At 37.0% G+C, this 15809-nt stretch overlaps 4 protein-coding genes across 5 annotated transcripts; 2 read left to right on the top strand and 2 right to left on the bottom strand.

The window, feature by feature from the left end:
- Positions 1-60: 60 nt before the first annotated feature.
- On the bottom strand, positions 61-3718 carry spel1 (DNA mismatch repair protein spel1). The gene is made up of 5 exons (XM_068284804.1): positions 3545-3718; positions 2698-3479; positions 1552-2639; positions 1263-1495; positions 61-1192 (listed from the first exon to the last, which is right to left on the bottom strand). Exons 1-5 carry the CDS (start codon positions 3641-3643, stop codon positions 641-643), a joined length of 2754 nt encoding a protein of 917 aa, XP_068140905.1. The 5' UTR covers positions 3644-3718; the 3' UTR covers positions 61-640.
- A 311-nt stretch (positions 3719-4029) lies between these two features.
- On the top strand, positions 4030-6669 carry Pgant35A (polypeptide N-acetylgalactosaminyltransferase 35A). Its single transcript, XM_068284625.1, is given in 2 exon segments — positions 4030-5668; positions 5670-6669. Coding segments are annotated over 2 exon segments (1863 nt in total). The 5' UTR covers positions 4030-4171; the 3' UTR covers positions 6036-6669.
- Positions 6670-7392: 723 nt separating this feature from the next.
- Rab14 (RAS oncogene family member Rab14) lies at positions 7393-12256 on the bottom strand. Of its 2 annotated transcripts, none has more exons than XM_068284627.1 (5): positions 12203-12256; positions 9243-9356; positions 8183-8363; positions 7935-8117; positions 7393-7864 (listed from the first exon to the last, which is right to left on the bottom strand). In XM_068284627.1, exons 2-5 carry the CDS (start codon positions 9346-9348, stop codon positions 7687-7689), a joined length of 648 nt encoding a protein of 215 aa, XP_068140728.1. In that variant the 5' UTR covers positions 9349-9356; positions 12203-12256; the 3' UTR covers positions 7393-7686. The 2 variants fall into 2 exon arrangements, with proteins under 2 accessions (XP_068140728.1, XP_068140727.1); XM_068284626.1 differs by lacking the exon at positions 12203-12256 and adding an exon at positions 9437-9515.
- A 352-nt stretch (positions 12257-12608) lies between these two features.
- Positions 12609-15181, top strand: l(2)34Fd (lethal (2) 34Fd). The gene is made up of 4 exons (XM_068284414.1): positions 12609-12762; positions 12826-13227; positions 13293-14014; positions 14081-15181. Exons 1-4 carry the CDS (start codon positions 12697-12699, stop codon positions 15051-15053), a joined length of 2163 nt encoding a protein of 720 aa, XP_068140515.1. The 5' UTR covers positions 12609-12696; the 3' UTR covers positions 15054-15181.
- The last annotated feature ends 628 nt before the right edge of the window (positions 15182-15809 follow it).

The following is a 15809-nucleotide window of genomic DNA, read 5'->3' as shown; positions in this document are numbered from 1 at the left end:
ATGCAAAGATTTAAGCAAAATTTGCAACTAATAAGGAAAATAAAAAAGACCAATAAATGTTTAACAATTTTGTGCGTAAATGACTTCAATTTTTTAATTCATTTCACAAAAAGTTTTTAGTGTGTTGACTTTTTTTTAATTTGTAAGTTATCCATATATATCCATGCTTAATTCGAAAACTAAAAATGGTTTTATCTAAACCAATACTGTGATGATGTATTTTGTGGGCTAACCAGAATGTCGCAAGTTTACAATCATTTTAGTAATTGAAATGATTAACTTAAAAAAAAAAAAAAAAATGTATTCGACTTGTGGACGGATCACTCGTATGAGATATAGAGGATCAATTTTCAAACATCATGCCAAAATAACTAAACAAAATAATTCTTAAATTTATCATCTTATGTATATCATTTTGTTATTTTAAAAAAGTTTTCAAAATTATTACAGCTTATGTTTTTTACCGGAAAAGAATCATCATAACATTTGTCTTATGCGCTGCACATTGTAAGATTTAACTTTAAATCAATAAGAAAAAAAAAAACACGTTAAGTTTATTTAAAAGTTATAGATTAAAAACTCGAACTTTCAGCTTATTTTTAATGTTAAATTAAAGCTCATTGGAAATGCCTTCACTTAATTAACCCTCACTGGCAGTGGCCACTACTGACTTGAAGTAATCGCTATCCAACTGTTTAATATCGTGGGCAAACTGTGTGACCAACTGTGTTAGATCCTCTTCATTAATCTCTGTATTATTTCCAGCGGTTGACAATTGCTCAATAGCCTTTTGGATTTTATCTAGCAGTTCCTTATCTGCTTTGGTCTGTTTTTCAGCATGCTCATCCTCGAATTCGTGGTAAACTTCTTGAGCGTTTTGTACAACATTTTCGGGAAAGTTGGCAAGACGTGCCACTTGAATACCAAACGATTTCTCCATGCAACCAGGTTTTACCTGATAGAGGAGTGTAAAATTTGTTGTATCTGCCACCGCGGCCATGTGACAATTTTTCACAGTGGACAGATTATCAGCCAATTTAGTTATCTCATGGAAATGTGTGGCAAAGAGAGTAAAACACTTGGTTTCCTTAGCCAAATGTTCGGCAATTGACCAAGCAATGCCGCAGCCTTCATATGTGGACGTACCTCGTCCCAATTCATCAATAATGACAAGAGATTTGTCAGTGGCGGTCTAAAAAGTGATAACAATGTTTAGATTAGATAAATGTTTTTTTGATAAGGAAATCATATAGAAGACTCACCCTAATAATGCCCGAAGTTTCAATCATTTCCACCATAAAGGTGCTTAAGCCTTTAATAATATTATCACTGGCTCCCACGCGTCCAAGTATAGAGTCAACCATGCTAATGATGGCCTTTGAGCAGGGCACAAATGCACCCACATGAGCCATTAAAACAGCTGTCCCGACAGAACGAATATATGTACTTTTGCCACCCATATTTGGACCAGTTATGATGAACATGTTACAGACATCTAAAGAGAGTAGTTAATTACAATTTATGGCAGACTCATCTTTATAAATACCATACCCTTTTCAAAATCCACGCTATTGGCTATGAAACTGACGTGTTCTTGCAATTCCAGGCAAGGATGACGTACATCCTCCAAAACCAAACGACCTGAGCCTTCCTCCAACATTTGCGGACGTATATAGGGTGTGGGAGCACTTCGGGCTGCCGCAGCAAAGCTAACCAAACAATCTAACTGGGCCAATTCATTGTTCAGAGAGGTCAATGGGGCTGCATAGCCGACAGCCACTTGTATAATCTCCTCCACAATAGATTGCTGTTGCTCTTCATAACGAGTGCGACAGCTGGCGAATTCATCTGCATAACTTTCCAATTTGTCGGATGTAAAACGTACGCCACCCTTGATGACATCAACAATGCGATAGTTCTTATTTTTCCTCAATATTGAATCATCCTTTAAGGTAATGCGAAAATGATAACCTAATTTGGCCACATTCTCTAGTTTAGCTTGCTGTTTTCCATCCAAATCCAATTCTTCATTGCATTTGCTCTGAAGACGTTCCATTTTGGAATACAATTCGGACATGGTCTCTTGGAGTTCCATTAGAGGACTATCGAATGAAGCTTTGACCAGATATTCACTTCTTTCTATGCCTTCAAAGTCGACAACTTGTTCAACCATTTGTTTTAAACCAGTAAGATCTTCAAGGAACGATTTAAACGGATCACATAACACACTCTGTACAGTGGCGTGTTCCAATTCCAACAGAGCTTTGAGTATCTTCGGCGTACGCAAGATAACCTGGTAAATTCGAAATAGATCCTGCAGCGTAGCCTTGCGACGCATTAACTTCTTGGTGAGCATAAGTATATCGGGAATCCTTTTCAGATAATCCAAACTAAGCAAATCCAAAGTATCAGGAGATTCCAACAGACATTGGACTATGTTATGACGATCATTAAGCAAGCTAAGGCTTCTTAATGGTTGCTTCACCCACTGAGCCATCAGACGATGTCCCTGCGGTGTACGACAGTGATCCAGAACGCCCAGAATACTCTGCCAGCGATATGAGGGTTGTGATGGATGAGTGCCCGGTTTGGGCATTATATTGAGGGCAGCCACAGCAGCTGAATCCAAGTGGACAAAGCTGTAAAAAAACGCGATTAAAAAAGAAAAATGTATATTTCTTTTAATAAATTTCTTACCGCTTCAGATCCAATTGTTTTAGCTCATAGTGACCCAAGTTGCCGGCATCATTGACCAAATCCAAATACTTGATAGCCACTCTTAGTGCTTCAGATGCCAGCACCATTTGCAATTCTTTAAGTCCATTGGCCTCTTCTTGCTGGCCCTTTGCAAATCTTAACAAGCGATTTAAATCCTGCAGCAGATCATCGTTGCTACTCTTTTTTGGCACTGTTACCATTACTCCATTACGCTCTAGCACAGTCTTTACTGAAGCATATTCCCCCTCTAGTTGGGGCAACAGACATTCTTTGGGCCCCAATAGTACAATAGTGGCTTCGAGTTCCGTAAAGAAATCATCATCCAGGAATTCTAATAATTGAAAAAGGCAGTCATTTTGCTCCACAGCAGCCACACCAACGCGACGTTGTTGTCCCGCCTCCAATTTGACCTGCAGCGAGATGATGCTATTGCCCACCAAAACTTCCTTATTGGCAAACAAAATATCCTCGAATTGTAGCAGATTACCAGGCGATCCTCTATACTCTAATTGCCATTCTGTGCGCTTTACATAGACCTCCACACGAAGATTCCTGACCAATAGCAGCTCACGCACAGCCAATTCAAAGTTCCCCTTGGACATGGCCACGAATTGCAGGCTTTCCTTTTTATCATCGGGCAGCAAAGGATGTACGTAGGCTGTGGACTTATATACAATCTTGGCCACCAATTCCGTGTCATCGCTGCCATGGACAGTGTAACAATCGGATTGGTCAAAAAACCGCACGGTAGTCGAGGGTTTCTTTTAGAACAGAAAAAGGAAATTTCTAAAGTGGATGCGGTTAGTTTTTTTTATGTTGTTATTACCTCTCCCAATTTGGCATGAAATTTAATGAAATTTCGACGGGCATTCGTATCCATATGAAGTACCGGCTCTTGCCGGCTAACAGTTACCTTACCTTCCATTATGTACAATTAAATTTGAATTGTTTCAACAAATTGCAAAACTTTGGCGCCTATTCTTGGACAAAAGACGCGAAAATCAGCTGTTGAGTGTGACCATTGGTTTCGTTCATTTTTGGATATCACTGATACTGTGACTGGAGATAAAATATTAATAGAAAGTCACTATCATTTGTTATTAGAAGTTGAAGTTTGTTTTCTTGTGTTGTAAAAATAAGCTACACTTGGTAAAAATTAAATTTATATTTTGCATAAGTGGAAAATAAATGCATACTCAGGGCTACTTAATTGTAAGCCCCAACGAGTTGTGATTATTAAGCCCAGTTGAAATATTTAAGTCCCACTGTGACGTGAATTGAATTACTGTGACAAGGTCTTTATGTAAAATATCGCACATCTCTAGGATGGTATGCAAATTAATAATTAAATGAATATTTAATTAACAACAACAAAAACAAGAAGATGCAGTGACGAAACATTCAAATTTTGCAACGTTAACAAATCTGAGGTTTACACAAATAAGCAAATTTGATGATGCAAATCAAAAGACTTGTCTGCAAATCCTGCACAACGAGTTCCTTCCTCATAGCTGCAGTATGGACACTGGCGCTATTAGTTTACATGAACATGCTGAGGAGTTCCATCTATCAGGCAGGTTGGCGAATCTCAAGCGATGCGAATGCCACACCCAAGGCGGAACTGAGCTATCAGGCTCGTGTGACCAGTGGATGTACGAATACCGCCGCTGCAAACGCCTCTAAAGAATCGGTCTCTGGGTCAACGAATCCTGTCGAGCAGTTACAGTTACTGGGCGTGGTGCGCAACAAGCAGGACAAGTACATACGAGATATAGGCTATAAGCATCATGCCTTCAATGCTTTGGTCTCGAATAATATAGGTTTGTTACGTGATATACCCGATACCAGGCATAAAGTATGCAATCGCAGCGAAACTCTTCAATCGGAGCAACTGCCTCAGGCTTCGGTTGTCATGTGCTTTTACAATGAGCACAAAATGACTCTGATGCGTTCCATTAAGACTGTGCTGGAGCGGACACCGGAATACCTGCTTAAAGAGATCATTCTGGTGGACGACAATAGTGATCTGCCAGAGTTGGAATTCCATTTACTAGCTGATTTGCACAATCGCCTTAAGTATGACAATTTACGCTACATTCGAAACGAGAAGCGGGAGGGACTAATTAGATCTCGTGTGATTGGAGCCCGCGAAGCTTTGGGCGATGTTTTAGTATTCCTGGACTCGCACATTGAAGTGAATCTCCAGTGGGTGGAGCCATTGCTTAGACTGATCAAAGCAGAAAATAGTACGCTGGCTGTGCCAGTGATTGATCTTATCAATGCTGATACCTTTGAGTATACGCCAAGTCCATTGGTACGCGGCGGTTTTAATTGGGGCCTTCATTTCCGTTGGGAAAATCTTCCAGAAGGTACTTTGAAGCAGCCGGAGGACTTCCGTGGGCCCTTTCGTTCACCCACAATGGCTGGTGGACTATTTGCCGTCAATCGTCTGTATTTCCAGCACATTGGGGAATATGATATGGCCATGGATATATGGGGTGGAGAGAATATTGAAATATCGTTTCGTGTGTGGCAATGCGGGGGCTCCATAAAAATTGTTCCCTGCTCCAGAGTGGGTCACATATTTCGCAAACGTCGTCCATACACCTCTCCAGATGGCGCCAATACCATGTTGAAGAACTCCCTACGCCTGGCTCATGTGTGGATGGATCGATTCAAGGACTATTACATAAAACATGAGAAAGTATCTAAGGACTTCGATTACGGTGATATCTCGGAGCGTGTGAAACTTCGCGAAAAACTTCAGTGTCATGACTTTGATTGGTATTTAAAAAACATTTATCCAGAGCTTCCGATACCGGGTGAGGAGCCCAAGAAAACCGCTGCTGCTGTTCCCATCTACCAGCCTTGGCATTCCAGGAAACGCAATTATATTGATTCCTATCAACTTCGTTTATCCGGCACAGAACTCTGTGCGTCAGTGGTGGCCCCCCAAAGTCAAGGGTTTCTGGAAAAAGGGCAGCGGTCTGCAATTGCAACCCTGTCGTAATTCACCTAATCAACTGTGGTATGAAACAGAGAAGTCGGAAATTATTCTCGATAAACTACTCTGTCTGGAGGCATCAGGCGATGCCCAGGTGGTCATTAATAAATGCCATGAAATGCTCGGAGATCAGCAATGGCGTCATACCAGAAATTCCAACAGCCCCGTCTATAACATGGCCAAAGGCACATGCCTAAGGGCAGCTGTTCCAGCTACGGGTGCTCTTCTCAGCCTCGATTTGTGCACAAAGGCAACTGATTCGGGTACTGCATGGGATATTGTTCAGCTCAAAAAAGCTGCAAAGTCACTTTAGGCTGCTCTCCATTCCCTGTATCGTTTGAATATCGAAGTGCTATGCAATATATTAGACTGATAACTATTTAAGTGTAAAGTGTTTTAAGTTTGGCAATAGTTAGTATTTTTGCATGAAATTTTTTACAATTTATATGGACAAACAAAAAGTATAATAACCAAATCGAACAAAAAGCCTATATTAAAAATTAAAGCAATATGTTGTATACTTTAAGTTTAATTCGAAAGCAAAATGATATTATTGTTGTACACGATTAAGTTTCGATTATCATTGTAGAGATCTATATGATCTCAGTAATTATGTCCTATATATCAGGAATTTACGAATCATAGAATCCAATTACAAATTTCTTTTTAAACTTGTGAAAAAGACAAACGTTTCCGTTTATTCGGAATCGAAAAGTAGTATTAGACCTAAATAATTTTTTTTACTCAAATCATTCCATTTACATACATCGATCTTTTGGCTTTGTCATAGGGATTTCAAAATGTTTATCTTGCTCAAAAATATCCTGAAAATAGAAATCCCTTAGATTATTATTTCGTACTCCCTATGAAAATAAACAAAAATACACTTTAACTAAACAATTTTTTTGTAAGAAAATTAATAAAAATTAGAATTTTGTTTATCATTATTTAACAAGTAATTTTCATGGTGGACGAGGACGATCTGGAAATATTCTGTGTTTCTTTAGGCGACGAAATTTCAAATCATTTTTTACTTGTAAATCTGTTAAATTTCTTTCTGATTTACTGATTAAGTTTTTTAGTTTGTGTTACGGTTTCTTAATGAACTCTAGTTATTGGAATAGCTCTAGCAGACGAAATAACACATGCAATTTAATCAAACAGATTGTACTTGTACTTTACTTCTACTTTAAGAAAAAAAAGATTGCTAGACCTAAAGATTAATGTCTTGGATTCATTTCTGTGCACTCTTTGGACACTCTTCACTTTATTGGCATGATACGTGTGATTTTTTTACTTTTTTAAGCGTTGCGCAGACCAAAAAGGATTCAATTAGTTGAGCCAAATCCCCGTTTAGTTGGGCAATTTATAATTATACAAGTTTTGTTATCATTTTATTATCATTAAATGTTCTTTTACTCTACACTGAATACGTTTTTTGTAATGTTTCATGTATTTTGTTCATATATTTGCGTTCATTTTCCAACTACAGACACACAGAAAAAACACGTCTAACAAAAAAAGTCAATTAAGAAGAAATTCAAATATTCATACATTCATGCACAGTTATGTATATACAGATTAAAAACTAACAAAAGATATAAACAGATGATTCGATAAAATGTGCCTATCTGTGTAATTACGTTTTTCGGTTCATTTTGCCAACAAAATTTCATGTTTCAACAATTTGAATTTATTTACTTTACGTAGATTTTGTTTAGCTCAATTTCTCTACTAACATTATCTTTAGTTTTTGATATTACAAATTGTTTATTTTATATATATGTATAGGTTTGTATATATATATTTAGATATATTTTGGTTGCCACTTAATCGAATCATATATCAACTACATAGATTTCTTTTGTGTTTTTGTTGGGGTAGGAAAATCTTTTATGATTAAATAATAATAATAAATTGTAATAAAAAACATAATGCTAAGGTTTTTGTATTATATAATGGATTTAACAAGAGCACTGATCCCTATTCGGGCTGGCCTCATTGGTGAGTGAAGTTCGCGATGGTTGCGATGGTCGATGTTGCACACCCGACTCGGAGGCATTTAGATCCAGGCGACCCTCTTGAATATTCTGATAGATTTTGCGTGCAGTTTCCAGGAAAGCTTCCTCCACATTTTGGCCACTAGAACACACACATACACAGAAATTGTTAAAAGGCGTTGATCATAAAGAATTCTTGAGAATTCACTTACGTCATGGCACTAGCTTCCAGAAACATGAGACCATTCTCATCGGCAAACTCTTTAGCCTCCTCATAGGTTACCTCACGTGTGCTCTCCAAATCAGATTTGTTACCAATAAGAAAGATCACAGTGCTTGGATTTGTGAGATTGCGTGTATCAGTGAGCCAGCTGCTCAAATGATTATATGTAGATCTGTCAAAGAATGTATGAATTTCAATATAAGCTATGATAATCAAAGATTATTAATCAACACTTACCGCCTGGTTATGTCATAGACCATCAGGGCACCGGCTGCTCCTCTGTAATATGATCTGGTTACAGCACGGAATCTCTCTTGACCCGCTGTATCCCAAATTTGTAGTTTTATCTTCTTATCGTCCACCTCAATGATGCGTGTGCCAAATTCCACACCAATCGTATGAGGACAATTGGCCATGACTGTGTAGAGTAACAAAAAAGAAAAGAATGTAGTTAATAAAACATTTACATAAATTGTGTAGGTTTTTTCTGATGTTGATTATCAAACTTTTGTTTCTTAAAATATTGTAGTTATCAAAATGTGTTGAAATTAAATATGGCGAATATTTTCTTGAAAACATGATGTTCGCTTATATTTCTCAATTAAATAGTTAATACGTTCATGTAATTTATTAACTAAATAGTTGCTTGCCAAGCTACAAATAAGTTTGGTCCAAGATTGTTACAATGTTAAGCCTTTTTGTTTGGCCAAATTCTTTTAAATTAATACAATTTTGTTTTATGAGCATTTCTGTACTTTCATTTTTTGGAGTGTACTTTCATTTGTCGTTTTTGTTGTTGCTCCTGACATATTACTAGCCACAGCATATATTTTTATTTCTCTCTGATTAGTAAAAAAAAATTTAAGTTTTCGGTCTTGAGATAATAAGTCTCTCACGGGACTTGAAAGACAGGGCTTTAGAAAACATTGCTCATAATCAAAGAACGCAAATAACTAATTTATACGACGAATTAAGGAAGAGAAGCTCTAAGTGCATCCGATCTTTTCTTTATTCTATTTCTAGCCAAAAAGTCCACTTTTAGTTAATATATAAGAATATTTTTTCGTGGTTGACCTCTTCCCGAAAATGTCTATATCTTACGTGGTTATATATTTTAAAACAAAGAGCGATTCTGCATCCTTAAATTAAGTACATTTACGAGAACGGTGGAAAACATTTTAAAATTCTATTTGCCTTTCCCAAAATATTCCCAATTTGGAAGGTCAATGGTTTGGCGTAGTCGATCCACCGATACACCCACCAAATGTGGTATTCATATCCTCTTCTTTATACTTACATTTCTTTTCGGTGAATTGATGTAGAAGGCAGGATTTACCTACGCCCATATCTCCAATGATGATATATTTGAAGATATAGTTGTAATTATATGGAGCAGCAGTCATATTAGGACCTGAAATATAAAAACCAAAACAGCAAAAATTAAAGTGGGTAAATTATTGGTGAAAAATTTTTCTTTTTTTGTTGGCCTACATTTCTCAATTAAATAGTCAATACGTTCGTGCAATTTATTAACCACACTACGCATTTTGTTCATTTTGACATCCATTTTCGAGGGTTTTTAGAAAATAAATGCTTTAGTTTTAGTTCTTTGAATACATTTCACGGGCAAATGGTGACTGGTGGGTCGTCTCCCTTTCTATTTCTTATCGTCAGAAACTGTGGCGTTGCATTAATTCGTTCCAACTTCTCGGCATATATTTCATTAAAGTTGCGCGCTTACTGGGTTTGCCCCCGATGTACAAATACATATACTTATACATATAAAAATAGATATGTGTGTATATTTGTACAGCCGCCTACTAAGTTTCATTTTATTTACTGAACTCATTTCATAAGGTTTGAGGTTCGGGCCCTGAGGGGGAGTCAAGTCACTTGACTGCCAGTTGCCGACCAGTTAAGGTCCAAAATGCATGGCAAGAGGAGAGTGCCTTTTGAAATTTTGCCGCAAAAAAAACATCTTTTGAGTGCGATCAATTTCAAGGACAACAAAATATGATTTTTGATCGTGGGAAAGAAACAAAAAATTAGTTTAATATTTATATTTGTTATGTTTTGTGTGCTACGATCAAAAAGTTGTTTGTGCGAGGAGTTTAAGAGAAATAAACTGTTACATACATACATAAGTGTGTTTTTTCATTGCAAACAGGTTTTTTTTTGTTTAATCTTTGATGATCGCTCTATAATTCATTTATTTTTAACTAATGCAGTGCACAAAATTACTACCTTTATGATCAGAAATTTATTTGGAAACCAAGAAAAAATCCTTTTTGTGGCGAAAAGTTTTATCTAACTTCAACTACTTAACAACTTACTTATAGTAAACTAATATTAAAGTGTTAAGAAGCTCAAAAGCCGAAAAAATACCATATTATCTAGAAAATATTTTTGGAGAATGCCCAAAATCCAGATTTTCGGCTTGATGTTTTTAATATTTTAGTTTTAAAACTCATTTAAACCAGAGTCACTCTGAACATTTGAATTGGACGATCCTTAAGAGAAAAAACGAGAAAATTTATATCTACAGAAATCGATTTTTCAGTTAAAACTGCTTAAGTTTCGATATACAAAACGTATTTTTCCGAAAATGGCCCATTTGTTACTAAGTAGAACTATGTTAATAAATTGATTGAGTAAAAAAAGCCGTAAAAACTTAATTAATAAAGCGTAAATAACCGTTTACGTACTGATTCATGGTCATACACACACATAACATTGCTAATCAGTTATCTATAATCCTGGAGTAATACTTATGAATGAGATGCATTATCTCAATGAGAACATTATCAGTGTCTACTTTGCTTGTTCCTATTAAATGACCCTGTCTTAGGTGCATATGGAACACCAGCGATAAGTTCAGTTCTTCACAACTTCTATTTGGCTCGAGAGGAAACTGGTATTCAAGATTAATACATTTGACAATTTTTATACGCTAAATTCACAGAACAAAAAACGAAAAGAGCCTTTTGATAAGGAGTTGTACATAAAATCTACGAATTTGTATAATATAAAACAATATAAAACAATATAAATCTGAATTTCGCATGTTTAATTGAGCTAAAACAATGAAAATCTTTTCCTAGGAAGTAAATTTATAACAAAAATAAAACGAACTGACTTAAATATTTATCAAAAAGAAAAAAAATCAATTAAAAATTTTTTTACAGCATAGCCATTACTTTTATGTCCCTTTCCTATTGGTAATACAACAAAATCAATTATCCATGTATTATACATGTAATTTGCAAAAATGTTGTGCACATTGCTATGCAATTCGGCCCATTGTAATTTCGATTAGATCTGGCCGACGACGGCCTTCTCTTATCAGTTTTAGTTTTATAGTTATTGCGATGGTCAATTTAAGTCTTTTGCAAAAATACCCTACCAGAGGCCTTAAAAAGGTGTTACTACCCTAAAATTAAGTGATATTCGGATTATTATATATTTATAGCACATGCACAGACTTAGGAGCACTCGAATAGTACTAAGTGAACTTAGAAAAAAAACTGATAGACTCTAGAAAAAATTAAAATTTAAACGTACTGTAAGTGTTTTATATGATTATTATATTGAATTCGGTCAATTGTTCGGTTCAGTTTGAGAACTCAAAAAACAGCGAATATTCAGAGTTCTTTCTTTTCGAAACACTAAATACTACATATGTACATATGTATGTATATGGATAGCTGCCGTAATAAGAATTGGTCACAACAATGAAACAATGAAATATTCCATTGTCAGTATATTATTTCAAAACTCAACACAATTTATACATATTGTAATCGGTTAAACACTTGCCAGTTAAGATCATTATTATGATGACTTTTTACCCATAGAATACAAAGGGTATATAGGTGTCGACTACAAGCAATAAGCAACGACTAATTCTCCCATTGTTTATTAGAATTTTTGCATTTGCGTTATTGTCAGAACTAAAAAAAAAACAACAAAGACGCACCCAGCAAGCAGCAAAAATAAAAACAATTAGGGGGTGTATAGCATGAAAAGACAGTGAAAAGGAGAGAGAAGTAGGGAGAGGAGGAAGGCCCTTTTGTGAGTACATTTTCAGCACAAGGCGGAACGAATACTTTCTCCAACCCCCCAAACACCCCTCTTTTAATAAAATCGAATACTGCTTGCCATATTTTTGCTACCTGTTTTTTACATAATTTAAGGCTTAGCTTATTGGCTTAGACAATGACTAAATGATGGCCATGTTTTTGTATTTGTATTACTCACCGTTTTTTTGATTACCAGGATGGAATGTAGGGCGACAACAACAATAAGCAGCGGGGAGCGATTTAGGGGGGGAGTTGAAGTTTTTTCCTTCGTTTGTTTTTTCTGTGATTCAAAATGTCCGTTAAAATGAAAAACCGCAACCCACAACGATTACAGTCTAGGTGGGTGTGGCAACCGTAAATAGATTAATAATATTTATTGTAGTTGACAAACACGAAAGAAATTAAGAAATTCAACTTTTGTTACACTCTTTTTCTCTGATTTTCTTTCTTTTGCGTTTTCTTGTTTTTGCATTAGCAAGTGTGACCGTATTTAAGCAAATTAGAAAAATACTAAACTCAGACAAGTCGTAAAATAAGTGACTGTGATTATCGGTTTCACAGTCAGTTACTAGAAATATCGCACATCTCTATTGGACTGCACGTGTTGGTCGCAGTTATTCTTTCGTTGCTTTTGTTTATATGGCAAATATTCAATAAAAATTTGCCTTTAACATGTTTGTCAACGAAGTGAACGATGTGAAAATCTATAATCTTAGCGCCGGTAAATCGGTGCCAGATGTAAGTAGCAATTTATGCCATCGAATGATTATTTTTCAACTCATTTTGGGACTTCTCTTTTAGTGGCTCACCGATCGCCGTAAGCGCTCACAGCTGATGAAAAAAGTGGACTCCCGTAGGCAGATTGAACTTATTCAGGACTTTGATATGCCGGGAGTCTGCACCAGTATACGAATGAGTCCCGATCAGCAATATATACTGGCCACTGGCACATATAAACCGCGTGTCAAATGCTTTGAGGTGTCGAATCTTTCAATAAAATTCGAGCGCTGCTTTGATTCAGAGGTCACCACATTTGAGGTGATTGGCGATGATTATAGTAAAATGGTTTTTCTACAATGCGATCGCTATGTGGAAATTCATGCAGCCCATGGACGACACTATAGACTGAGAATACCGCGGTTCGGAAGAGATTTGAAATATCATAGACCCAGTTGTGATATGTTTATTGTGGGCGTCGGTAGAGTAAGTACAATAGACTAGGTTATCAAATTATTGGCTCACCTGTCTTGTGGCATTTGTTTTGGCAGGATATTTATCGTTTAAATCTGGAACGAGGCCAGTTTCTGCAACCTTTTGAAACGGATGCAAGTTGTTTGAATGCCTGCGAAATCAATCCTGAACATCATCTACTTATAGTGGGCACAAAGGAGGGAACCGTAGAGGCTTGGGATCCACGTACAAAACAACGTTGCTCCACTCTTGATGTGGCCATGAAGTTGCCAGGTGTCAAAGAGTTTCCCTCTGTTACAGCCCTTAAATTTCGCAATGGCCTTCAAATGGCTGTTGGCACTGGTTCTGGTCATGTCCTTATCTACGATATACGCGCTCGTCAACCGTTGTTGGTTAAAAATCATCTAAATCGCTTGCCCATCAAACGATTGGCTTTTAATCCCGCCCAGAATGCTGTCTATAGTCTTGATGAGGCCACTCTTAAGCTATGGGATGAGCAAACTGGCAAACAAATTGCCTATGTGGAGTCTACAACATCATTTAACGATTTCTGCACCATACCAGACACGGGAATGTTCTTTTTGGCCCAGGAAGATGTGAAAATGTTGACCTATTATGTTCCAGCCATGGGACCAGCGCCGCGCTGGTGTTCGTTCTTGGATAATCTGACTGAGGATATTGAATCAGAGGTTGTGGAAAATGTCTACGATGATTATCAATTCGTCACGGCCAAGGAATTAGCCGAATTGGGTCTAGAACATTTGATTGGAACAAATCTTCTCAGGGGCTACATGCATGGGTGAGTTTCTGTTATAATGAAATCCATCATAGCAATTACCTAATATTTCGTTTTCTTTTCTTTTAGCTACTTCATGGACGTGCGTTTATATAATAAAGCCAAGGCTGTGGTCGAACCCTTTGCCTTTGACCGTTTCCGCAAGGACAAAATACGACAGCAGATTGAAAGCGACCGTAAAAGTCGTCTACAAATTGAATCTAAATTACCCAAAGTCAATAAGGAGTTGGCTCTTAAGATTATGGACGAACAGTCTAATCAAGACAAACAAAGTAAAATGCCAAATCTTCTCGAGGATACGCGTTTCAAGGCAATGTTCGAAAATACCGATTTTGCGGTCAGTAAGGACGCCGAGGAATATCGTTTGCTGGCTCCTGTGCTGAATCGTCTGGACAAATCCAAGGCTAAGGAACTGAAGAAACGTGTAGAAGTCGCTCGAGTGGCGGAATTGCATGCAGAAGAGTCGCAACAGCGCGAGGATAGTGATAATGATGAAGATCTATTTGGTTTCGATAAAAATGACAGCGATAAATCATCCGAAAGTGGCGATGAGGCTTCTTCAGATGACGATGATAGGCGAGAGTATGTTAAGGAAATGAAACAGGCTTACAAACAAGTTAAAAAGCAACGAGAAGATGAGGAAGAACAAGAACAAGAAGAGGATGAACAGGAGCCAGATGGTCCTGATGATTATGCTGCACCCTTGACTAATGGCAATTCCATTAAGCCCTCAACTAATGGCAATTCTCGCATTACGATGACAGCCTTAGATGAAAACCAAGGCAATTCCCTGCTACAGCAACGCATCAAACAGGCTAGTCTGCAGGATCGTGTCCGGGTCATGTCAAATCTTGAAGCACAGGTCACTAATGTGGGACGCTCTTTGGGCAATCGACAAATGACCTTTGAAGTCAACAAACAGAAGAAATCCCAGTATATGGCCAAGAAACGAGAAGCTGAGCTCAAGAAACATCACGCTGAGCGAAGAAGCATTGTTAGACCAATAAAATCATTACGATTAAAACGAGTTAACTTTAAGTAGATTTATTTTTTTGAATTGTCTTGTTTTACTATATATTATAGTAGTGTAAATATATTAATGTTTGAATAAAACACAATTATTCCTCGTCTTCGACAAAATGATCGAAATAAGGGAGTGGCTGATGGTAATCTTCATTCATTTCATTGACAATTTCATCGTCCGTCTCATACGTTTCCATGGGCTCTAATGGCCTCCAAATCAAAGATTCCAAATCATCAACGCCATCATAATCACTGCTCAAACTTGTCGGTACGGATCCTATGGATACATCACTGTCATCATCCCATTCCTCACGATTATTTAAGAATTCGCTTGATGGCATTTCCAAATCGTCATTCTCAACACCCGAATCGACATCTGATGACGGTTCTGGAGCAACCATTTGTGGTCCTAATACGAGATATGATTCCATAAACCAACTAATGTAAAAAACAAGATCTAATTTAAAGTACCTCTAAAATCTACATGTTCAATTAAATGCAAAAGAGCTGCTGTTATTGGACCCGTCCCCGGTTTGGTCATCTTTTCGAAATACAAGCGAAAGAACAATTCCGAATTGGGCAGACTGAGAGGAATCTCAGGAATTCCTGTTTGGGTACAAGCTAATAGGGCAGATTGTTCCGCTCCCATTTTCGATTTCGACGATTAGGGGCAAGGAAATCTGTATTGACATTTGGTCAATAGTCTTCTCTGATAATGATAACAAATTTGAAGTTTGACATACGTTTAAAGTAACACTGTTGTAAATTTTGAGAA

Source organism: Drosophila tropicalis, unplaced genomic scaffold (genome assembly GCF_018151085.1).
Source record: "Drosophila tropicalis isolate 14030-0801.00 unplaced genomic scaffold, ASM1815108v1 contig_393, whole genome shotgun sequence".
NCBI lineage: Eukaryota > Metazoa > Arthropoda > Insecta > Diptera > Drosophilidae > Drosophila > Drosophila tropicalis.
This window is presented reverse-complemented; position numbering and strand designations above follow the sequence as displayed.

Coding starts and splice junctions, on each gene's coding strand:
- spel1 (XM_068284804.1), bottom strand. CDS start 3,643: ATGGAAGGTAAGGTAACTGTTAGCCGGCAAGAGCCGGTACTTCATATG. Junction 3,480..3,544: donor TTCATGCCAAATTGGGAGAG/GTAATAACAACA, acceptor CTGTTCTAAAAG/AAACCCTCGACTACCGTGCG. Junction 1,193..1,262: donor AAACTTCGGGCATTATTAGG/GTGAGTCTTCTA, acceptor ATCACTTTTTAG/ACCGCCACTGACAAATCTCT.
- Rab14 (XM_068284626.1), bottom strand. CDS start 9,512: ATGGATGTCAAAATGAACAAAATGCGTAGTGTGGTTAATAAATTGCAC. Junction 9,357..9,436: donor TGACTATTTAATTGAGAAAT/GTAGGCCAACAA, acceptor TTTATATTTCAG/GTCCTAATATGACTGCTGCT. Junction 8,118..8,182: donor GTCTATGACATAACCAGGCG/GTAAGTGTTGAT, acceptor ATTCTTTGACAG/ATCTACATATAATCATTTGA.